This window comes from Dromaius novaehollandiae, chromosome 12, assembly GCF_036370855.1.
Source record: "Dromaius novaehollandiae isolate bDroNov1 chromosome 12, bDroNov1.hap1, whole genome shotgun sequence".
Classification (NCBI taxonomy): Eukaryota; Metazoa; Chordata; class Aves; order Casuariiformes; family Dromaiidae; genus Dromaius; species Dromaius novaehollandiae.
In genome coordinates, this window is record NC_088109.1 from 20,055,798 (window position 1) to 20,081,121 (window position 25,324).

The 25,324-nt window shown below is 40.1% G+C and overlaps 1 protein-coding gene across 1 annotated transcript in view; it reads right to left on the minus strand.

Annotated features, from left to right (window-relative positions):
* The window catches only part of SUCLG2 (succinate-CoA ligase GDP-forming subunit beta), a 137,126-nt gene extending 114,979 nt beyond the window's left edge, over positions 1-22,147 (minus strand). Inside the window, exon 1 of the mRNA XM_026110878.2 lies at positions 21,996-22,147. Within this exon, the coding sequence (XP_025966663.1) occupies positions 21,996-22,079 (84 nt within the window). The 5' untranslated portion in view covers positions 22,080-22,147. The remainder of the gene's footprint in view (positions 1-21,995) is intronic.
* Between the last annotated feature and the right edge of the window lie 3,177 nt (positions 22,148-25,324).

Consider the following 25,324-nt stretch of genomic DNA (forward strand, 5'->3'; position numbering starts at 1 on the left):
TACAAGAACATCTACAAAAACCTTCCTCTTCCCATTTCTCCTGATCAACAGGGAATTCACAAGTCTGACTCTGAGGTACAGAAAAGTAAGCTCAGACCTTTAGCCAAAGTTGATTGACTTAGACCAAAATGAACATCATCAATTCCAATTTAAATCAGAAAGCTAGAAACCCTGTTTTAAATAATCAACTGTTCCGTATTTTTATTTTCCAAAAGAAAAGTTAATTCTCCTTAGTTGGTAGTTAATAAAAAGCTGATTTGAAACAAAGGATAAGTCTGCACTAAGTTTGGTAGTTTTCTTTGCTTGCTCCTCTGTTAAATACTCATAAAATTTATAAGTTAGAATTCTTAATTTTTATATTATGCAATCTTTTTTATTTACTGGAAGCCATATGACCTTTTGAGACACATGTCAAGCTGCTTTTGGATAGAAGTAAAAAATAAAGAAAAAATGTTAAAGTTGCTGTGTTAAATAAAAAGCTGAGTCAAACATCTTACTAAGTATTTTTCTTATGCAAGTTTACTTAAAACCAAATGGTTTATACAGAAATATCTACAGCTCACTAATTCAGCTAATAAAGAGGGAACACAGTGACCAAAATTTAAGAACTAATCTTCAAAATTTAAGAACTAGTCTTCTTTTACTGATCATTTAGAACTATAAATCTCAGTTTTGCATGCCCTTGTTAATAAGCTGATCCAAACGAAATAAACTAAGAGAAAATATTCAAGCAATCTCATTCTGGGCCAGACTTCTGCTGATGTTACTTGACAAAAAAATCTCTTTCAACGTGACTTGTTTTCAAATTTGTGTTTGCGTAGGGATTAAGTAGTTAGGGGATCTGCAATGCAGCACAAAGCCTTGTGGGATGACATCTGCGTTGTTAGTTCAAACCAAAAACGTTTAAGTGACAAAAATCTTCTGAAGACTCTTATGTAACAGGGGCTGCGAAGAGGCACCAGCTAAGGACGGCCACCAGCGCTAGCTCCCAAGACACGACAGACGTGGCGCGGAGACGACCGCACGCGGAGGAGCAGAAGCTCCGTTTGCTCTTTGGAGAAAGGGGTCCCTTCGCCAGGGAGCCCACCCGGCGGACGCACACCGGCGGCAGCTCCGGTCCCGCTCAGTTACTGAGTGAAGAGACCTAACGGCTCAAACAGAAAGCTGGAATAAGCTCTATTCCCAATCAGGAAAGCTTACAGCAGGAAAATGCATACCAAAAAAATGGACACAGCTCCAAATGTTCCACATGGATATTTCAAATCATTACCGAGATGTTAAAATTACATTATATACACATCCAGGGTACCTACATGTACTCACATACAGACACAGAGGTCTGCTCTTTTTTAAATATCAGAAAAGCAGTATTAAGCAAATATGAGAATATCTCCTCTACAAATTATGAATGAGACAGGTTTGAGGAACACAGATTAAGAAAAAAAAAATAATCCATTTGAAAGAACTGGCAAAGTAGTCCTAAAGGTGACAAAGCACAGATCTGGCCAAAAACTGCTGGTACAGAAAAACCTACAAATTGGTAACATGTAGGTTTTTTCTCTCTTCCGTATTACATGATTCTCAGAGAGGCCATTCTCTCAGAGAACTCAAAACTTTCAATCACATCTTTTCACAAAACACAAACTCCTGGTTGTGAATAAACTACTCAACAGAATGAATTAGTACAGTCTACCACAGTAGACAAAATATAATATATTGAAGAAACAAACAGAGACAAAGTTTGTATTAAAAGCTTTGAAGAGCAAAGAACATGAAAAACTTGCTTTAAAGCACTTGAAGCATACACACCATATGCCTACAAGAGCCGGCAAAATATAGCAGTAACAAAAGAGATGAAATAAAGCTAAAGCCTTGAATCTATAAAGAAGACTGCTCTTTTAAGATCATCCTTAAAATGAAAAAATATGTTTCAAGTATATGCATTTCAGGTTTACAGAACAAAAAATAAGAAAATGACCACAGCATGTTAGAAATGTGAGTAAATAGATAATTCCCAGAACTAATTCCCAATTCAAAGACATTTCAGTTATAATAAATACATGACTGAAAGACTGAAAAGTCACCAGCCTGACAGAAACAAAGATATAAGAGAGGCAGCAATAAAAAGAATCAATTAAGTAAAGGAATTTGGAAAAATCCTTGTCGGATGAAGTTCTCAACCCTCTCGAATACATTCGTACCAAGCAGCCTCAAGAAACTGCGATGGCCTTGAAATGGCAGCAGCTTCCCGGGCAGAGTGTGTTTCCATGCAGCCTACAGATACCTACAGGTCCCCGACTGACAGCCACAGCGCTGCTGTACAAACACACAGCCTTAAGACAGCCAAGGAAAGAGTTTACAAAGCTGCAGAAGAAAGTTATTTCCCAGACTTGGTCTTCTATGGACAGACATGACCCACCCCTTCCCCCTGAGGCTTATTAGCGGGGCACTTTAGCACGACCCACAACACAGCTCCGATGTCGCACACCTTGCAGTCGTGCCATTTATTTTCCCATTTGCCGGCTCTGCTCTTGTCAACAATTTAATTGCTCTCAGCAGCACTGCTGCATCCACCGGTGCACGCCTGTCTTTCCAGAAAGGCAGACTGAGGGAGTAGGATGTAAATTACCATCAGGAAAAATAACTTCAATTTTGTAAGGGGGGAAAAAAAGCAGGTAAAGAGAAACTAAAGCAGCAGCTACTTTTTAAGAATTTCTGCTCATTATTGACTCTAGCCTCCTCCTATTCCCAGCTTAGTCCCCTCTTGAATACTATTCCTTCCTCTGCACACATACTAGTCACAAAACCACACTGGAAAACACCAAACATCCGACTTTTCCATGTGGCTTGGCCAGAAGGCAATATGATTACCCAGTTCAAGCTATATCTGTGTTTTATTTATTTTTTATTGCAAGGAGTAAAATCCTTCTCACAGACATCCTGTCACTCCAGCCTGCCAAGAAAGGACTGGAAATAGTAACTGGACTTTACTGAAACCTGAGCTCCTATGTGACCTCTTAAACTTTGTCTTTACAAGATGACAGGCCAGAACCAGAAAATCTAGAGCCTTAGTATTTCCATTGGTGGCATGTTCTTGCTAATCTTAAGACTTTTTTCTAAACAAATAAGTTTTAAAACACATCCTACTAAACTTGCACATTCTCATTACTACAGGTATACCTTAAACTTGAGCACTAACTCCTGAAAACCTCTGAACAGTCCAAAGAAGAGTGCTAGGTTTAAAATACATTTTTCTAATCTTTTCTTAAATTGTCATTCTACCTCTTCTTAGCATGTTAGCTACAATTTTTTTAATGAAGAAAAAATTAAAATCACTCCAGTGAGAGTAAATGAAAGAAATTAAAATCTAGTCAATATGTTTTCATACAGTGGAAAAAAGAAAAACTCTAGCTAAAAAATTAGTTTTTGAAAAGCAAGTTCTTATTAAGAAGGCAAAATAAATATCATTATGTTTCTATTGAAGACTTCCAACAGAACTGATATTACTACAAGGAAAAATAATAATAGCTTTTAAATAAGCTATTTCTTTATGTGGTGTATTTATGTATACACATTATATACAGAGAGCAGCTCTTATCTGAGATTCAGATATTTTGAAAGGTGTTTTTTTAAGTTTAAATGACATGCAGAAACAAATAAGCTTTAAAAAAAATGAGTTCATAAAGCTGTAAGAAAATACTACCACACATGCACATTTATTATTTTACAGCAGAGCTTATATTAAAAAAGTTTTAAATAAGAATTAAACTTTTCCTAGTAAGATTTTTTTTAAGATTAAACTTCTAACATAAGGGCTTACCAAAGAGATGAATACACTTAATAGGAGACTGTTACAACCAACATCATTTCCTTAGAGCCTGACAACAACATCAAAACCCCTAAACCTCAAATAAGCAGAACCAAAGGCCTGTGCAACTATAAAACGCATCCACCACTGACAGTATAAAACAGTTCTACTGGTGCAAATTATCTGTCCCCCAATGCAACTTTTATGCCAAACAGGCACAGTATCAATTTTTACAAATACGGAACATCTTGTAACGGGTTACACTGGAAACAAATCATTTGGGGAGAAAAACTGGGGAGTCTATGGGAAAATCTTTCAGATGCATCCTGTAACAAAAATAAACAGCAAGTATGCTTAGCATTTGTTCTCTAAAATAACAGCATCTAACTAAAAATCCATTTGCTTATCCAACACCTTCTACAGCACTCCAGTTTATTTGATTTGTGTGCTCCTACCTGCATTACAATTCCAAGCACACGTGGAAGAGAAGAGATACGCAAAGATGGCACCAATGGGAGAGCAACCATTCAGCAATGGAAGCAGTAAACATTTATTGCATTTATTAACATACAGTGCCATAACTGACAAAGTTGTAGTAGAAGTTCATATCAAAAGAGAGCATTAGAAACACAACTAAATGGCATAACTTTCATATAAACTCACTCACAAACAGGTATATTTTATTAGTTCATATACTTGACATAAATCAAACAAGCCACTGGAACTACACTAAATGACTTATTTTAATCTGCTGACAGTGCTGATGTAAAGAATAAATAGGCCATAGAGTTATTGTGATAGGAAACAGAAATTTAGAAAAAAGGCACTCTACCGAACAGAAGAAGTTTATCACAAATGTGAGCCATAAAAAACAAACATAAGAAGATTACTACATTTTGTTCTGTACAAAAGCAAATATTTTAAGTACAAAAGAAGATTAGAAGACTCAAGGTAAGAGCAATGAGCTACGAGGTCTGCCACGTTAAGTAAAACTACGTGTCCTCCTCTACCTAGCGATGACCAGCGCTGTATGTCTTAGGAAATACGATGAAAATGCTGCCTTTGGTAGCAGCAGAAGTTACCAACTTCATCCACTACTGAGCATTTTGAGAAAAATCTCCATTATATTTATAAATAGGTGCACAGAAGCAGTTCAACTCTTCACAAGGAACTCCTGAATATGTGCCTAACAGAAACAGAGGTTTCCATACTTTTGTCTACATAAAAAGAAAGAAAATACTAAGAATTGGTTATTTCTTGTAAAAACTCCCATCAAAACACTGTAAGTAAACTTCAACATCAAGAGTTGATTTTAAAGTCTTCACAGGCACGGTGGGAAATCTTTTAAGAGTTAAGTTCTGCTATTTTTTCCTATAAGCAGGAATTCATTTTAACTGGATTAAAACAAAGACAACACACAAAAGACTCCAGTTAACAGTTACAGGCCCTTCGGTTCCAAATTTACTGCTTAAAATACACCACACTATCTTGTGCAGTAAAATGCAGCATGCCTCACAAGAAGAGAAGAAGAAGAAGAAGGAAAAAAAATAAAAAGATTGCACTTCCAAGTTCTTTAAAGGCTACGACATTTTGATCAATAAACTGTAAGGGCAATTTACTGCTTTATACTACTGAACCGTATACTCACTTCTCAGAGTGAGTGAGATCTGTCGCTGCAATTGTTAAGGTTTATGTAACACTTAACTTCACATCCAAAAAAAAGAGAAAGAAAAAAGGCACCACATTGCTATTTACCAAAGCTATAGACAGTTTGTTCATGTGGGTAATTATTAGTATTCTTAACAACTATATGACTCTTTGAAACAAGATGTTTATGTTAAATAACTAAATTAATCTCTTTATATGCACAAAAGGTAGAAAAGCTGTGGGTTTGGTTATAAAAGAAGCACAAACACAGTTAAAAATATTATTACTAGGATATCCTGTTTTAAATAAAATCATTACAAAAATTAGACTCACACAGTTGAGGGGATGGCCAAGAGTTTCAAAAGCATAAGTTTTGTTTAAGTCGGCAAATTTGAAAAGTTTCAAACAGGCAACTGCCTCTGCTTAGAAGTCCATATTCCTGAAAATCTAGCTATTGCTTTGAATGAATAAATCTTGATAACAAAGGCTAAAGTTAAATCCTATTTTGGAAAATCTGTGCCAAGCACTGCCTTAACATTAAGTTTTTCAGTGACACAATGAACTTACTCAAAGCCGAGTATCCTGCAGCCTCTGAAAACAGTAATCCATCCTTAAGTCATGCTTACACCGAGGGAGATGCGTAACCAGCTCCATCCATAGGCAGTTCAGCGACCTTGAGATAGGAGCACGCTCGAGGGATGGAGCAGTTGCTCCTGGTGTGCTCCTACAATCCAGGATAGCCGGTGCGGAGTTGCACCAAACTCCAGACTTCGCACCCAACACGGATGTGAGTTTTGAAACCTCGCCACCATTCTCCTGTCTTCTGTGCCATACCCTTACCTAGTTATAAAGCCCCTGTAACAGCAGAGCTCTTTGTATTACTTAAAACGAAGAAGCCAACGCACGGGAAGAAGCGGTCGCTACAACGCTGTGGTTTTACGGGGCTGCCCAGCCTGCCCCCAGGCCAGCTGCCACCGGGGCTGCACAGCTCCAACTACCCGCCCTCGCATCCCCCAGCCCAGAGGAGGTCAGTTCAGCGAGCTGATCCAGCAGCAAACTTTTTTCTTTTCTTTTCTTGCCAGATTAGCTCTCACCACAGCACCCAGCGAAGGCGAGAGGCAGGAACGCACTGGCGGGGACGGGAGCAGCCCGTCTGACCACCGCTAGCCTTTGCACCAGGTTAGCCGGCTGCAAACCAAGTCTGGAGAAGAAAATGTGAAACTACATGCTAAGCACTCAACTACTCATTTCTTCCTAAAGCAGTTGCTCAGATTCACTATAGAGCTCATTACGGAGAACAGCAACACTTCAGAAGAGCTATAGCTTAGAAGTCTATAGTTTAAAACAGTTTAAGGATTTTTTTTATTACATTCAGTATTTCTAGCACCATTTTAATGCTAGTTCATGCAATCAAGAGTTTAGTTAAATCTTCCCCCAATGACTATCACAGAGCTCAAGGAAAAGCCAATTTCTCTTGCCATGTTGCAAGATGCTTTTAATAGGAGCCACTGCAAAACCGAGATGGGAAGGCAGGAATTACAGCACATCACAGCAGGAAACATCAAGTTGGAGACAAACATCAAAGAAAGAGGAAAGAGCTTTCCTGAACTAGTAACACATCAATTCTAGAAAAGGAAGATATTTTAACAGAAGGGCTAAGGAAGATGTATTTAGCCATCTTATCCTTTTTAGTTAAGGGAAACCACTTTTTTTGTTCCCCCAAACACAAAACAGTAGTGATCCTTCTAATGCAACATAATAAATCAAGAATACAAACTACAGATCACCAACCTGTAGACAACATGACATACTAAAACCTAACAGATGCCAGCTGACATCACCAGCCTTCGGAAAAGCAGGCAGTCACCAATTACAAGCAGAATGAGAATTTGTTTGTTTAATGATTATGCTAATTTACTGAACTTGTATTAGACAGATATATAGACACCATTGATGAGTGCCGTAAAACATTATAAAGTATGGCTGAATTGTTTCAAAACAAATTAAAACAGAATACGCCATACACTATTTAAAGGAATATTAAAAGGCTGCTCGTGATTGAATCTTCAGGACTGGCCCTCTGAAAAGGTACAAGTTTTCAGACCTGTATCAACCTAAAAACTTGTGGTTGCAGTAGAAGGATTAACATCAGCGTACCTTACACACCAATTCTGATCCTTGTGAACACAGGTGTGAGACCTAGCCCTCGGCCACACGAGTTTCAGTGCACTCACAGGGAGAGACTGTTACAGGGACGGTCTGAAACCATCCACCAGCACTATGGAGCTCAGCAAAGCAGAGTTTGAGGGCGTCTCTGAACAATATGGTACACCATGTTTTCCACACAACCAGCTACTGTAACTTCTTTTTCTTTCTTTTTTGTTATTTTTGTGCTACTAATAAATTCCAACCTACCTGTAGGAATAGTGTAGCAAAAGCCTGTCCATCTGCAGATTTACCGCAGTGTAACATGGCCTTGAAAACCAAAGCAGGTATTAAACTTTCAACTCATAATTTTGCTTTGCTTGTGTGTGGGCTGCATCTATTTTCTCTCTTTTTTTCTCTGAAGAACATGACTTAAACAGTTCCTAAACTGGAAACAGTACTTGTTTTTTCACTCAAAGGAAAGAGTCACTACAAATAATATCTATCAGTTTTTAATCATTTATTCATAGACAATTTAAATAGGAAACAACTACTTTTTCCTTTAAATTTCAGGTCTAGCCAAAAGCAGATTTGTTTCAATAACGCTATAGAAATGAACCATGACCATATATATTGGCCAATGTAAGTTAAACCCCTATGAAACTTTATCTATGCAATGTGGCCGTATTAGCTATGCTACTGCTTTTCGAGGAGGCAAGGCACAAAGGCGGCCACAGCGGTGCCAGCAGGTTACACCTCCGCCAGGGAGAAGAGACCTGACTCCTGCACGTAACCAAGGAAGGGCCACGGCATCACGGTTCTGCAGAAACCACCTAGAAAAGGACGGTTCCTGCCTCAACGAGTAACAGCCTGCCCCGAATGTGAAAATTAATCTGGAAGAGTGAATGATTTAACCAAAGATGTATGGATTTGAATGAAAAAAAAAAAATTATGACTGATTCCCTCACTCTCCTGGGGAGTCCCCCATAGAAACAGGTAAAGGTTCCTAAAACACTCTCATCAGCTGAATCATCAACTGTGCAAGGTAACCTCAATAAAAATTGTACGTGGCCCTGTTAGAGCTTTGTAAACTTCAGACTTCAATGCCACCATGACAGGGGGACTTGAACACTTCATTCCTGACCTACTATCTCAAAATTAAGTCATTAATAAATGCATAAAATACCATGAGAATTCAACCCTTCCACCTCTAAAACAACACCCCCTGCCACTATAAAAAAAATATATATATATATTTAACTGCAATGATACATTAATAAATTTTCTCTCTGGAAACATTTAATGGTACTGCAACACATCCCTCTTGCTTTTTGACTCAGCATTTTCTTCCCTCTCTGAATGCCGGCATCCTCGGCTGGGAAGGAGGCACGTCAGGACGTCCATCGGGTCAGCTCCAACCCCAAACAGCAACACTGCTGCACTGTACCGAATGCAACAGAAACGCAAGAGGACTCCACCAGGGTAGTTCACACGTTATTCACAGTCCTGAAGGTTTCGTTTACAAAGCCATATAGACTGGATCCAAAACGGAACAGTATCTATTCAGGAAATATTCCCTTTAACCCTGGGTCACAGCAATACGCACATGAGAAATGTGAACTTCCCTAAAAGTTGGAGAAGCACCTCAATTATGTCTGGACTATTTCACAGTATTACAGATAAAACGGTAAAGATTATTTAGGCTGTGCCAGTCTCTAAGTAAACGTACTCAGGACAGAAGTGGGGCTGAAAACCCTGAATTGTTATTTTAACAAAACTAAAGTGCCTCCCTTAATAGTTCTCCTGAATGTTCTCGCTAGCTCCCTACTACAAGAAACCTTTTTAGTTCAAGGGAACCTGAACATTTTTCTTTGTACCTTTCTGCCCTACTATGTTATTTTGATTTTACCTTGTACTCCTTCCTCTCCTTTCATAATCAGTCTGATTGCAAACTGATTGATCCCAGGCTTAACCTTTGCACTCCCCTGGAAATACTGCAGTGTGGTGCAGTGCTCCCACACTGCAGGACTCATTTGGGCCATTAGCTCAAGAAAAACTACACAACTCCATTCCAACGTGCCTTTAAATCACATTTAAAAACAGCTTTCTGATTTATCCTTGTGTTTACTTCTCATGCAAGAACAAAAGTGAACCTGACACAAGTCCTTTGCTCATTGCTGATTTAAAATCTTCAGTAATGATGATACTTTACAAACTTGCATACAGCTTGCTTGCACACAGGGATTTTGACAGCTCTTCTGTAAATACACTCTCCCACCCACTAACCTTCATTGTAAACTACCAGCAACACGCACAGGGTCAGACTTGAGCTCCTTCTGTCATCCTTATTCTCATTATCTCAGAAAAGCAGAATCTCAGCCTACTTCCAAACCGTCCCTGTGCACTACCAGGCAGATTTGAGCAGTTACCACCTGGCCAATATTTCTGGGTGTCTATGGATATGTTTTTTGAGGACTAAAGAGAGAAGAAGAGAGGGAAGTAGCAAGACTTCTATTTATCTACAAACAGTAGTAGTAGAACATGCATCCAAAGGAAATGGCTGCAAATTAAAAGGCAGCACATTTTAGACACTAACAAGTTCTCTGATGCATTCTGCTCAGCGTTTAAAGGCTGACAGAGCACAGCTGAGTATACTCAAATCCCACTAAAGTTCACATGAGCAGTGAATCATTAACAACTTTGAAAACCTAGCCTAAGAGGAGGTGAAAACTTCCTGGTTTGAACAGCATTCCTAAGGCCATGCAACAAACAGGATGTCAACAAAACAAAGTAAAAAACCCAAAACCAGAGCCACTAGTCCATGCAGAGGGGCAACCGATTCTGCAAGACTGCCTGACCAGGGAATATGCGATCTGCTCACTTCACAAAAAATCTGCAAACTAGTTTTTTCTTGTATTCTTTACACAAACTTCAGCACAATAAAATGGCATTAAAGACATTTACTGTGCATCCACCTACGCCCAAGAAGCAGGGATGTTCACAGAAACTTTACACTTCGAGAACCAATTTTCAGAGGTTCTAAATAAGCCTTTGCTTGGTTAAAAAGTAACAAGAACTGGTATTCACAGACTCAATTTCTGCTTTTGTCAATGTGCTAGCTGTCAATAGCGATGTTTTGCATTAGTAATTAATTTTAGTCAAATTATGTCCATTTTGCTTATTTAAAACTTCAAAGCTTTAAGAAAAGTGTACTTTCCTGACCTAAAAAATACGGGCTTTGAAGTATCTGATGAAAATAAACCCATTGCCATATACAACTGGATAATCAATTGCAGAAAATACTGTAATACATTCTCCTCCTTTGCAAATGAAGCAAGATTGCTGGTGATACGCGTTACTTACCCAAAAAGTAAAACGAGCTATCTTCTCCACATAAATTAGAAATGTTCTTTTATTTTAAATATCTTGAGGGGAAAATTAATATTTTTGCTCTCATCTTATAAAATGTTTAATTTTAATTTTGGTACAAGATTAAAATTACACTTTTATGCAAACTATGAACAAATGCTTTACACATTTAATAAAACCAGAAAAAAAATCTTAAACTATTTCACCACCAACCAAGAGATATAATGTGTATGATATCCAGAGTATGCCCAGTATGAACTTTCTGCATGCTTTACCCTAATTAAGCTTCCTGATTTTTTAGGAAACTCCAACCTTGGCCAATGCGTGGATCAGAAATGCTTCTGTATTCCTGACTCAAGTGATCATATCCACCAAAGCAGCTTTCCCTCCTGCTGCACCCTGGAAGAATACTTTTTCAAGTACTAAGAGTCACTGCTATTTTATGGAAAACACTGATATACTGTCAATTTAGATAGTTTGAGCTCTATTTCTCATCTTCTCTTGTCTTCATAGGGAAGCAAATATGGAACATAATCAGTTTATAAATTTTTGTTCCAGCTCTTTCATATATGAAGTCAAATCATGATAATTTCCATAACACCTAATTGTGTCACCACAGTACATTACGCTTTGAGCAATAAACAGCGTAACACTCCTAAGCAATAAAGAAGCAAATGCCCACAGCAGCAGAAAAAGAAATAAAGAAAATTATCCATGCAAACAGTTCTACTGTATCCCTAGTCATAGATGATTTACTTTACTAGTGCAGAATGGACCATAACAGTTTCTATGCTGGAAGTACAAAAAAACTGACTGGTACTCAGTATTTGTTTTAAATCAGAATTCTTCACCTTTTACTGTCAATAAATCATGTTTTCAATTAGATCAGTTGATTCAGACTGAGACAAAGCAAACTCAAAGTAACATACGTACAAAAGGAAGGTAGCCTTCTGACTTCTTGGACAGAGACCTGGGGAAAAGTCAGCACCTGCCACAGAATAATTAAAGAAAACCTTTGGTTTCCTATTAAAGGCATGCTAAGAACATTTTTCCTTCCTTTGACTATTTCTCCAGTATTCACACCGAAAATTCACCCTGCTGCCATCCTCAAACCCAAAAGCAAGCCTGTCTAGAACACTGTGAATGGCATTATCTGTTCATCACCATCAAAGACTCTGATCTTAAAGTGGATTTCTACATTTCCAAATCACTGATCAAACATTCCAGGCAAATGAAAGGCTATTTTAAGTCATCTTTAAAACAAAGCTATCTTTGATTTCTCCCTTTCTGGAAATGCAGGCACATTCTCTGCCTGTGCTCGGCCATTTGGAATGATTGAGACTTGCAGACATGGGGAAGTTCAGTGTACAATAAAAGCTAATCAGCGAGCTGAGGGAGTAGGGGAGAGCAATCCTTCATCAGAAGCATGTTCATCGAGTAGCCTTTTAAAAACACTGCCTACCTGCCAGTTGATAACATTAATCAGGCACTAAGTGACAGAGGTCACCAGCAAAGCCAATGTCAACCCAAAATGGTGGCTCATAAGAGACAGCAAAGTACTGAACACTGCATTCAACCTCTGGCAGTAATCCAGTCTGTAACCAGCCCCAAATCCGCCAGCCAGTCTCACGTATGAAGGAAACGAGGAGGGAAGTAACAATTCTGTAGTTTGAAGTCTAGACTAGAGCTAGAAACTCTCAAGTATTCCTACCAACCCCAGGCTTCTCTGCGACAAAACACTAAGCAAGACATCCCATCTCCCCCTCAAGTCTCCCACTGTGATAGGGACAGTCTAAAAAAAAGACCTGTAGACAACTGGGTGTGATGCATGGTTTTCAAGAATATCTTTGTTACTAGATTTTCAGAGGAATAGGATGCATTACTGAGGTCAGTGACTTAAAAAAAGTATTTTGCTCTTTAATCTTCAATCTAACTTTATTTCACTCTTACCAGATGCTATCAATGTGGGAAGAGACATCTCTACACTAGTGGAAGAATGTAGCGAAAAAGTATTGGACATTATGATCATTAATCCATAGCAACTTCAAAGACCAACAGAGAAGTGAACATTCATCATTTCTGCTGTTAGCTAGACAGACTGACACCTCTATCTTCCACGCTCTTGTTACCATGGATAGACTATTGGGCAGCTAGAAGATTATGAAAAGGGACTGACCAAAATAACCCCTCCATTAACACTGCACAGAGAGAGGAAACAACTAAGAGGACATGGAAGGAACCCCACCAGTTAGTGGTCTCCAGCTGGACTTTGTACTGCTAATCACAACCTTTTTAGCCCAGCAGTCCAGTCTTTTTTCAGTCCACCTCACTGTCCACTTACCTAGCCTGTACTTCAACAGTTTTATTTATGAGGATGTTATGGGAAGCAGTGTTGAAAGCCTTACAGAAGTCAAGATAAAACAACATCCGCTCCCTCCTCATCCACTGAGCCAGTCTCATTGTAGAAGGCTATCAGGTTGCTGAGGCATGATTTCCCCTTTGTAAATCCATGCTGACTACTCCCTATTGCCTTCTTGTTCTTCATGTTTTTGGAAATGGTTTCTAGGATGATTTGCTCCATCACCTTCCTAGAAATCAAGGTGAAGCTGAGCGGTCTACAGTTCTCCGGATCCTCCTTCTTGCCCTGCTTCAAGACAGAGGTGACATTTGCTTTCTTCCAGTCCTCAGGAACCTCCCACAGTGAACCAGATCTTTCAAAAATAATTGAGAGTGGCCTCGCAATGACATTGGCCAGCTCCCTCAGTACTTGTGGGTCCAATCGTGTCCCACAGACTTGTGTATATCCAATTTATTTGCACATTCTCTAACTTGATAACTTGATTCTCCTCCATCACGGGTAAGTCTTCTCCACACTGGACTTTCCAGTGGTCTCAGGGATCCAAGATTCCTGAAGGCAAATCTTACCAGTAAAGACCAACGTGAAGAAGGCATTGGGTGCATTTTCTGGGCCCTTTGTCACCAAGGCTCCTGCCCCACTCACATCCCCAACCAGTTCTTCCCTGTTTGCCGGTATGAGGTCCAGCAGAGTGTCTCCCCTTGCCGGCTCCTCATTCACCTCTGTTACGAAGCTGTCATCGGTCCACTTCAGAAACCTTCTGGATTGCTTGTGTCCTGCTGCATTGTCACTCCAGCAGATATTGGGGTGGTTAAAGTTCTCCATGAGGAACAGAGCCTCTAACGTGAGGTTTCTTCCAGTCACCTGAAGAAGGCCTCATCTACTTCTTCCTGATCAGGCAGTCTGTAGCACACACCTACTATAACGTCAGTCATGTCAGTCTGCCCTCTAACCCTGATCCATAGGCTCTCAACTGGCTCATCACCAGTCCCTAGGCAGAACTCCATCCATTCCAGCTACTCTCACATAACATTTAGTATCATGTTTAAAGCAAGCGTTACATGTCAGTTCCTCTATTCCCCACATTTATAGCTTTACTTCAGACAATTTCAATCTGAGCCATTTAACTGAAAAACAAATCCAGATTGAAACTCTGCATGAAAGAATTCAATTAAATAGATTCACCTTTTTCAATGTGTTTGGAGTGGCAGGGTTGAAGAAGCTAGCAAATTTAAGGCAAAATAAAATTAATTCCTGATGCCATCTTCAGAACTTAAAAATGCTAAGCATGGAATCTGCTGATAGTAAAAAATATTGTTGCTTTTAATTTCATTTTTATCTACAATTTTCATAGATATCTACCTTCTTTCTTACCTCTCTCTTTTATTATAACTTGCACATGCAATTCTTTCCATAACTGGAATTTCACACACACTTTCATACCAATATTGTGTATGAGCAGCTTTTCTTTTCTGTGCTAAACAGTAACTGTTTCCTTGGCTGCCACTAAATTAGCAGATGTCAAATTAAACTGTTCTTTTGTCCATGCATCCCTTAGAGGAAGATGTCAGAAGAATGATGAAGTGTTCCACTGGTAATTTGTGCCTGTTTTTTAATTTGCCACTTTGTATTTTTTAACCAAAAGTCTTGGACAAGCACACAAATCTACCAAACATGATCAAAGAACTCCCTTAATTCTCCATTCCCAACAATTCATACAAAACTTTCATGTCTCACAAAGAATTTAGGTGGACAAGAGTTAGACACCAAAGGTAAAGTAACTACAGTACGAGTGATTCTCTCTCCTCCTGACACAAATTGAGACTATCGCTCATTCCTTAAATTCCTCAGAGTCTATCTACTCCTGTAATACCTTGCCATTTTTCTTCTTTCCCAGCTATTGTTCCCATGAGCTTGCTGATTGCTCCAGAAGTATTCTAAATGCACACTGTATGAATGGGTGTTTTAAAGTTGTTGCTACTGATACTCTCAAAATATCCACCCATTCTCAGACAAATAAAATTCTTCCATTTACAGTTTAATCGTAAAAAAGTAAATGATGTCCCTTTTGTTCCAAACCGAATTAATGTCCACTGAATCCTGAAGGTCAGTACTTTGTCTGTTCCACCTTCCTTAGGACAAATCCTCAGATTTATTAACTTAAAATGGTTAGGCACTCTATAAAAAGTCACATATTTACTCTGCAAAGGCAGAAAGCACACTGCAAAGTTGCAACATTTATAATGTCTCTTCTACAAACTAATTTAGCTGATAAGGACTTGCATATAACCTTTGGTCCTTCACTTGTAAACAACAAGAATCTATACCTTTTTATTATGAAAAGAAAGCTAAAATGCAAACCATTAATTATACAAAGATACAAATGATAGAGGCAAGTTTATACTACTCTGCTCTCTAGGGCCAATCAATAAAGCAGCACGCACAAATTAAAGACGAACAGGATGGACCAAAATTGACCTGTCACCAAGCACTATTAATGTGCAAGGTAAATAAACTCACATGAATAATAATGAATCTCAAAATATTAAAAAGGTGCTTTGCTTCAGTGAAACATTCTTTGAGCAAAATAGCCCAACCCACAGGCATCCTCCATCGGGCATAGTGTCTACGGCTTTACAAGTTTTGATTATAGGCTTATATGAAATCAGATCGTCACAGAAATAAAACAAAGGGTAATTTAATTTCAGGATACAGATCCTTGTAGTTTAGGAAACCTATGAGCAAGCAAAAAGATTCAGATAGAGACCAGCAAGAAAAAAGCACGTGGGTAAATCTTCTCAACAAACTAGCACCTTTTAGATAAAAGTGATATTCACATACTTTTATTTACTAAACATTTTGTTCTGTTAATCAGTATAAACCTTTAACTGAGAATTTAAAAAGTTGTTCTAACAAATAAGTGTAAATAATTGCTATTTTTCAATTCATTCATAAAATCAGCGTCACCACAAGCATCATGTTACGAACTAAAAAAAAAAAAAAAAGAAAAAAAAAAAACACACACAAAAACCCCACCAGCTTTGTTATTTCCATCCTCATATTAAAGAAGGGCTTTGGCTTACAGTTTACTCTTTAGTAGAATGTTTAAAATAACATCAGAGCAATGGAGACTTCAACAGCACATCGTATGTCCACTGTTAAGGAATTTTTCACAATACTCGATGTTAACCTCTCTGCTTAATTTCATGCCTACTCCTACTGTGTTATCTAGTTAAAATAAGACCAATAGCTAGTTATTAATTACAGATCAATGTTTAATTACCAGTTCCAAAGTTATTGTAATAATCAGTTGCACTGATAACATGATTTCTGTCCCTATCCCAGGAAGGGAGGGAAAGGGAGATGAGCATCCAGCTAACTGATTCACAGATGGCTAGAAACTGGCTTTTTCTGTGGAGAATATTAAAAAAGGGAATTTTCTGGAGTCAGTCCTTAGGGTATATGCTCAAAGCTGCAGAATATAGACTCGAGGCTGCACAGAAAGATCAGACTGTTGGAGGTAATAATGAGCTGAGCTACTTGCTAAAGGTATGGTCAACCGCAAAAAAAAAAAAAAAAGGAAAAAAAAATCAGTAGGGATTAGGTAATCCCAACTCAGTATCTATGAGAGTCTCCAAGCCATGAAAAAGAAAGATCATATCTCTAAACACTAAATAAATAAACTACTAACTTATGCTGAACATGAACCTTCCAAAAAAGTATAGTGGAAAAATGATCTGCTTCTAAGAAACAATCAGACCCCAATAGATTGTAAATACTCATCTCATCTCTCTGCATTCCCAAAAGATTCTCGACATCTTCACACGGTCCCCACAGTACCCTCGTTGTCACTCATCAGTCAGCAAGAATAAAAGAAAGTTTAAAGAAAAAAAATTGCCACGCACACTGAAAACATGCCAGAGAAAGAGAAGAACAGGAGGAAACAAGAAAAACACTTAGATTACCCATAAGGGAAACATGGAGTGTGCCTATCTGCATTTTTAACTAGTAGCTCAGAAGTCAGATCAACGGAAACAACATTGGCTTTTCTGGAAAAACTTTAATTAACCCTAAATATGCCCAAGCAAAGTAAGAAACATCTTGGGGTGAACTGGTTGGAAATTAAGATGAGAGGAGTTTACTTATCCACAGCCACGTTTTAAGAACTCAGGTGCCCCAGCTAATTCCCAATCTGATGTCATACTCATGAAGGCTGCATTTTCTTGCCTATATCCTGAATATACCTACATAAATTTTCAAAAATGGTGAATAAATGCAGAAAAGTGCAATGCTTTTCTACTGCTAGATAAAGCTGTGAATATATGGGCCAAAAGCACATTGCTCTTAAGTCACAAGGTCCACCAGTATAAAACTACCATAAAAAAAAAGGAGGGGGTTTGAAGTTAGGTCATTTCCCTCTTCCATCTCTAAAAAGGATTTGAGAACAATGTGTCTAATGCAACTGCCAAGGAGGAGTGGGCCAAACATCTGCTCCACTCTGACATTTTAGTTCTGTCTGCAGTTTGGAAAGGGTTTTACGGTTGTTTGGTTTGGACACCTGAAAAAGAAGCTGTTTGTGAAAAACAGTAAGCTTACGCACTGCCTGCCTCTAAGTGTAAAACCTTAAAATTATAGCAAAATTGTCAACTAGGAAAAGCCAAACTGGAAAACAGTCTGAACCTTCAGGAAACTTTTATGAACTTAATATAAAGCCGGGGGGGGGGGGGGGGGGGAATCTGGCACTGAAATACAGCTTCTGAAGACCTGAACTGAAAGTTATTTCTGATAACGTTTCCTGTTGCACAGAAGATCATTAACTTCACTTACAGCTGAAAACTTCTTAACAAAGACAAAATTCTCTGTTCAGTGCTAACAAGGCTTTACAGGCATTCAAGTCTAGGAAATTAAGGCATCTGCAGTGGGTAACCTTGAACAGTTCTCTATTTCAAACCTATACAGGCATTCAGCAGATTTTAAAACAGGGATTGTGTTGCATCCCATCTTTTTGGTATATTTTCAATACACACAAAATTTGGAAGTGTTTCGGTAGGAGTAAGGACAGTTTTGAAGGCGAGGATAGGGACACATAACGCACTAGCCATATCTGCCCACTGCAGTAGAAAACTCAAGATGCATCTTAAGCATTTTGTTATGATTCTGTTCTAATTGTTCCTTATTTATATTCACTGCTGAAATCCACTGTATCTGAGGCTATTTTGAAAACACAGCATTCTCCCAAAGGGCCCAATCCAACTCCCATTCAAATAAACGGCCTTCAATGGAGCCTATTTGTTGCTAGCCAACAAGATTGAATTCTGCTACTGAGTGGTCCCCAGAGCGTTTGTCACAGCTCTTTACAAATATTGCTCCAGTAAGAGCAGGTCTAAATACGCTTGTCCACATGCACTACAGACAACCAAGATCTTTTGTCTTCTTGAAACACTCGGTCAGATTTAAACTCCAAAAGCACCAAAAAAAAAAAAAAAAAAGAAAAGAAAAAAAAGAAACTATCAAGAATATAAAAAGAGTAAAAAAATTTAACAGCTCCAAAAAGGTAAGGAGCCAAAGGGAAAGCAGAAGGACGATAAAATATTTTCATGTGATAGGGTCAAGTACCACTTGTTCCACCATTAAAATAAAGTTACACAGAACAATGATTGTTCTTGTAGGTTATAGTGACTGTATCCACACTGTCTCAGGAAAACTTCCGTTTCAACACAGTTAGGGACAGCATCACCAGTTTTGAAATAGTAAGAACTCTTGTGACAGATACAAACAACACTCCCATAGTATGTCATCAAGAAAGGTTTTAATCTCAGCAGGTACCTACTCATCCAGTGTTACCAAAACAACAGAGGGCACTGTTTCAGAAACAGAACTGATACTCTATGGTCCTCACCCGATACAAAAAGAATTTAATTACTGATAAACTAATAGAATTACTCACTGCTAAGCTAAATACACTACTGGTTACAAGACTGGAGTTTTGCAAACGCATGGAGCAAACACATGAAAAAATGATGAAAATCACAAAAGAAATACTTTTGAAAGTTTATTTCTTGATAATATCCTTACTGTATGGAAGACCCTGATCAATGTGAAAAGAAAAATGTAACAGGCTTTGAAAGCAGCTTTTGCTACACCAGACAGCTTATACAACTTTGTACACAGAGCCTTTTCAAGATACTGTTTATGTAAAGAAAAGCAAACCACACAAACAGGAAAAAGCCCACTCCATTTTATCAATGTAATTTGTGCTCTGAATTAAAGTAGCAAGTGGTACGAATAAGAACAGTTCCTTTAATGTACGGAATCTCTTACTCAGATGCCTTACCCTACTTTGTAGCACAAAAACCCAGGCTCTCGCTGATAAAGTTATTTGTACACTTTCAGGAAGGTCTGTAGTTCAGTCTGAGATGGTTGAAGATTAGGAGATTATTTAAATGGGAATTACATACTTTGAAATCAAGTACTTGATTTGTTAATATATAGTACTGATGCCTTCTTGAAAATAGGCTATTTGGAAAACAAATCTTGAGAGGTGCTCTAATATCTGCCAGGGTTCAGAAACAAAATAATAAAAGTGATTTAAAATACAAGTTCAATATCTCTATTTCATAAACACCACAAACAAAAAAGTAAAGACAAACGTTAGCCATCTTAAAATCCCATGAATACTCAGGAGAATCTGAGCTGATATCCACTCCTTTCAGCAGGGCAACGTACAGGGTAACTCCACGTGCCCTGCTCTGAGAACAGAGCGTGGACACCCTAAATTCCACCTCTATCTGTGCAAGGCTGCTACAGCGGGTACCTAAGGACTAAGGCAACATGGAGCTCACCCAAAGCAACTTCTACACTTCACTCTGAGACAACTCAACCCAGACAGGGCTCCGTCCTCAAGCACACATAGCAGAGCCCTACAAGAACAAACATATACAAACATGCATATGAAACCAGAGAGGTTATCTCCCAGTTTCTTACTGTGGAATCAGGGTCACGTAAATTCACACAGCAGGAACAATTCTTCAACTATGTAACGCATAGTTGGGACTGACAGGGTTACTAATCGATAGGTGTGTATATATGTGTGTATATATATATATATGTACATGCACATACATGCGCACACACATAAGCTATGGTCCTCGCTCGATATAAAAAGAATTTAAGACCGTCTCCTGGTACCAATAAACTAGTAGAATTACTCACTACTAAAATAATTAATCAATTGCATTGAATTGCCAAAGATATACCCACCAGTACATAAGGAGAGCTGGGAACAAAAGATTTTAGATTCAAAACTGAGCCAGAAGTGAACAATGCACTAGTTTCCTTCCGGTTAAAAGATGCTTCCCATAAGCAGATGTCCTACGCAAGCCCTGTTCAGCACCACCAACGGGCTGTACCTGACAGGCATCCCACGTCCGGGACGGCCAGCAGACCGGTGCATCCCCCCAGCAGCAGCACCTACGGAGCAGAACCAACCAGAAACAAGTTTCCTTCCCTCCAGAAGCTTTTGCTTCTGGGAAAACACTCGTGCTCAGAAGCAGGGACCAAAGCAGAGTCCTGTGCAGCTGCGGATCTGATAAAAAGACAAAATAAAGGAGCTTGCTGCCAAAGGCATCAGAGCTATCTAAAACGTGCGTATCTCATTTTATCTTCAGACTTGCTACTGTTGGGCCCCATTCTCCACTCGAGGCGAATAAAAAACTCCTGTCACATCTTGGAAGAACTTCTAAGCGAAAGCTTTATAGGGAGGCCCCATCCTTCTCCCCCATAATACCTCCGTGGTTCAAAACAACAGGGAAGTTGGAACAAGCCCCCGCCGTCCCAGGTAAAGGCGACTGGGCAACCTCAGCCCGCTCCAACTTCTGCCGCAGCCCCGCAATGCCGAAACACGCAGAACCACACCGGAACCAAAGCAGGTCACGTCCTAAGGCGACGCAGCTGTTGGAAATGCGCTGCTGTGCGATTTTTGTAAGTAATGCACTTTAGGCATGATGTCCCTCTATTTCTGCTATTAAAATAATCAAAAGCATTTTTAATTTTAAAAAGAGGGAGGAAGTTCATTCTGTGCCACTGCTAAACACTGATTAATGGCATTAGGTTTAGCAGCACTGACACATTTTAATTTCTATTAAGTAAACCCTAAGCGGAGCCTAGAAAGAAAAAAGACTCAAATAAGCAAAAGGCCACTCGAGAAACCCTCAGAAGAAGGTCTCCATCGACCCAAAACCCTGGCGCTGCCACACCGCAGCTAAAGCCTCGCCGGGGCTGAGCCGGCCTCCCCCACCGGCCCGGGGCAGGGGGACGAGGCCGCCGCAGCCCCGCGGCGCGCACGGCTCCCCCGAGAGACCGGCTCTGGCCGCTTTCGGACCCAATTCCTTTTTTTAAAAAATTGGTTAAAATACAGCGCGGTTGCAGGTTGAAGGCGTCCCTCCAGGTCTGAAAACCTAACCAGGCTCGCGGGAAATACAAGAATAAATGAACAAGCAAAGCGGAAAGCCTCCCGCCGGCTGCGGGCAACAGGCGTTGCTGCGAGGGAGCCCGCCGCGGCGCCACGAGGGAGGCGGCGCGGGCCGAGGCACGGGGAGGCGGGCTGGGGCACGGGCGCAGGGGCGGTCTCTGTGCAGAGGCCCCGCAGCAGCCGCGGCCGGGCTCACTCACCGCGAAGCCGCCGCGCAGGCGGGCGGATCTCAGCGCCAGGTCCCGCAGCGCGACCCCCGCCGGCCCAGCCAGCGGAGCCGCCATCTTAGCCGCGCCGCCTGCCTCCCGCCGGCCGCTGTCTCCGCCCTGCCCCGCGCCCCGGGCGGAAGCGCGGCGCGGCCCTAGGGCGCCCACCCCTCGCGGGGGGCGGGCACGGCGGCGGGGGCAGCGGGGCCGCAGGGGGAACCCGGGGGGGGGCGGGGGGCTGAGGGGAGGGGCGGCCATCTTGGCGCGGGGCGCAGTGCGGGAAGGGCGCGCTGTGGGGGCACGGGCGGTGTGGGGCGAGCTGGTGTGGGGCGAGGGCGCCTTGGGGGCCCCCTGAGGCCCGGGGGAGGGCAGTGCGGGGGGGGTGGCGGGCTGGGGGCCACGCGGGGGTGTTGGGGGCTGCGTGTGCCGAGGAGCTGCGTCGGCAGTGCGGGATTACAGCCCGGAGCTGCAGGTGATTGATTGCCTGGGGGAGGTGCTGGCCCCCGCCTGGCTTGTGTCGACTTTTCTTTAATGACTAAAAGTTGGGTTTTTTTCCTTTTTTTTTTTCCTCTCTTTTTTTTAGGAAGGAGTAAATTCAGCTAATAAGCCCTGCTGCGATCCAGCTGACTCTTGTCAGGCACTTTAGTCTACATTTGAACTCCACAAAGTGCCTCAGCTCATTTTGCATCCCCAGGTAAAAAAAAAAAACAAAAAAACACACCAACAAAACTATTAGTTAACACCAAGTTTGAGGCACTGAATCCTGGCCCTCCAGGAGGACAGTACTTAAAACCAGAGTACTAATAGCTCGTGACTATATAGGGCATAAAATATCACATACAAAAAGTTCCCTGGCTAAACTGTGGTTTCGTGGAAGTCAGTCCTGGAAGCCAAACTTAAAAAAATCCCTCATGCCATCCATGTGGAAAGACTTAGGGACTGGGCTGGACACAGGTTTAGCGTGTCTGGAACCTGAAGCAAGCTCATGAGCCAAATGGCATGGTCTGTGTAAATACCGTCTCTGTGTGGAGCCAGCTGAGGGCCTCTGTGTCTGTTTGAGGTTAATACACAATCTGGATAATCCATCCGAGAGTAACACTGAGTTAGGACGTTCTGTGCAAATTGAATAATTCACACAAGTTAGCAGCTAAAAGCGATGGTTGGAAGTGAAAAACCTGAAATATTGCTAAAAGCTGAGCAACAGATTAAGTATCCTTGCAGTTTTACAACAGTTCCTATTAAATTTACCTCCATATAAGCATGCAGAGTTTTAGCATTGCATGCAGACATGGGTTATGTTGAACGTTATTTGGTGTTTTATGATCAAATAGGAGGAGGAACAAAAGGCTTAAATCCCCCTTTTCTAGTCAGGATGCGACAAAGGAGAATGTTTCTGTCAGTGCTTAGGACTTCTGAACATGTCTTTTAAATATCAGGACTAAACAACCGCTTTATTGGAATCTAATCAGCAAATAAACTATACTTCTGTTAGAAAAAAAATCAACAATTTCATTAAAACTTAGGTTCTAGAAAAACCTGAAATTGAACAGTTTTGTCTTTGTCATGACACTTTAAGTAATGTAATGCGTTTCAATAAAGAATCTGAAGATGCTGCTTTTTGATAGCATTGAACAATAATGTATGGTACCCAGCATTAACCTAGATATTATTGTGTGCTTGTTCTTTCAGAATATTATATACTGACTTCAGTATTACAATGGAGGAAATATAATTTCATTTTTAGTTTCATGACTGGATCAGTAAACACACTTACCTACTCACACAAACTATTACAGCTGTCTGCATTAGGTTTATCTATATGTAACAGGTATACAAGCTTTCAGATAACGTGTGTGTATTGCATGCAACGCTATCATTTAATGCCATAAGGAGCACTTTCCTTGCATAATAGGAATAGTGGAGAACCTTTTTTACTGTATTTTTCACTGTTTAGATTTGGTTAAATGGAAAAACACTGCACAAATGCACAGTCTGGGTTAGTCACCAAGACATGATTTCTGTGTATCTCTAGGGTAGAAGATACCTGATCTTTAACATGAGGGAGATGAACATAAAGACAATGAATCTGTATTTCAGTCTCTATGTATGTACATATAAACCGATGGAAACTTAGACTGAACAGGTCAGTCAGCAGGGCAAGCAGGAGCCAGCTTTGTTGGAGTATGAGGATGTGTGGGTGGGTGGGTGTGAGAAAAGAGATACACAATATGAATTATTTCTGAGAAACTCATTTGGGATGCAGGAATTTGGTGCTAGTTAAAGAGTGGTCTCAACACACACGCCTCACAAATATGGAAGGAAGGGGAGCAAACTTCATAATAAAAAAGAGGTAAAGGGAGAGAGGCTGATTTTGAAGTATGCTCCTCTAGGCTTCCAAAGATTGCTCCCTCTGTCTGTTGTAGGTATGGAGTACCTGGGAAGGTGCTACCTTTCCCAGATCTTCCCCAGGGTGCATAAAAAGATTGATTTTAGTCCTAGGCTTTTTATCAGTTGATCTACTTAATGTAGTACAACTAATAATGCTCTTGCAATTCAGTAAAGCTTAAGGAAACATGCTGTAAGGTACAACTCTATTAACTGTCATTCAGCCTAAATGGTAGATAGTTCTTTAGTGAAAACACTAAAAAAAAAGGAGGAGGGGGATTGCCTTCTCACAGGTAAACAGAAGCATCATTTTAAGTGTTTTCACGTTTCCTTTTCTTTATTGTGGCAGTACTTGTTAATGATGAAATAGTATACTCATTTTCATATCCATACAGATTACCTCCCAAAACATTATTTGCTGAAGATGGATGTCACACCCAGCACATGGTTGGTGTATCCAGCAGTTCAGAAAGGTTGTTTATCATTAACTTTTCATTTAACCATAAGCCATTTGACAAATGCAAGCTCATTACAGCTAGCACAGCTGAATGCAATTTTTTTTGTAATAATTTTTCCTGAATAACATATCTGAGCTCATGCTGATACATACCAGGAATAAAATCACTATTACAGCAGTGAAGCTTGGAACATTTATATTTTTATGAATAGCATAGTCTTCCAATTTAGACTGAAATAGCATTAGGCCAAATACAGCTTTCCTTATTCACATGATTAGTCTTATGACTTCAGTAGTGTGTCTGTAAGTCAGGCAAGCCCTCACACTTTAACTTTTGATCACGGATAATGTGTTTGCTTTACTCTGTTTTTAGGCTGGTTGTAGCCTCGTTTTCAAGATACTGTAGGCAATGGACTGAAAGTTCTTCATGTGTATATTACCTTGTAATTATACTTGTGTCAACTGCAAAACACAGATTTGA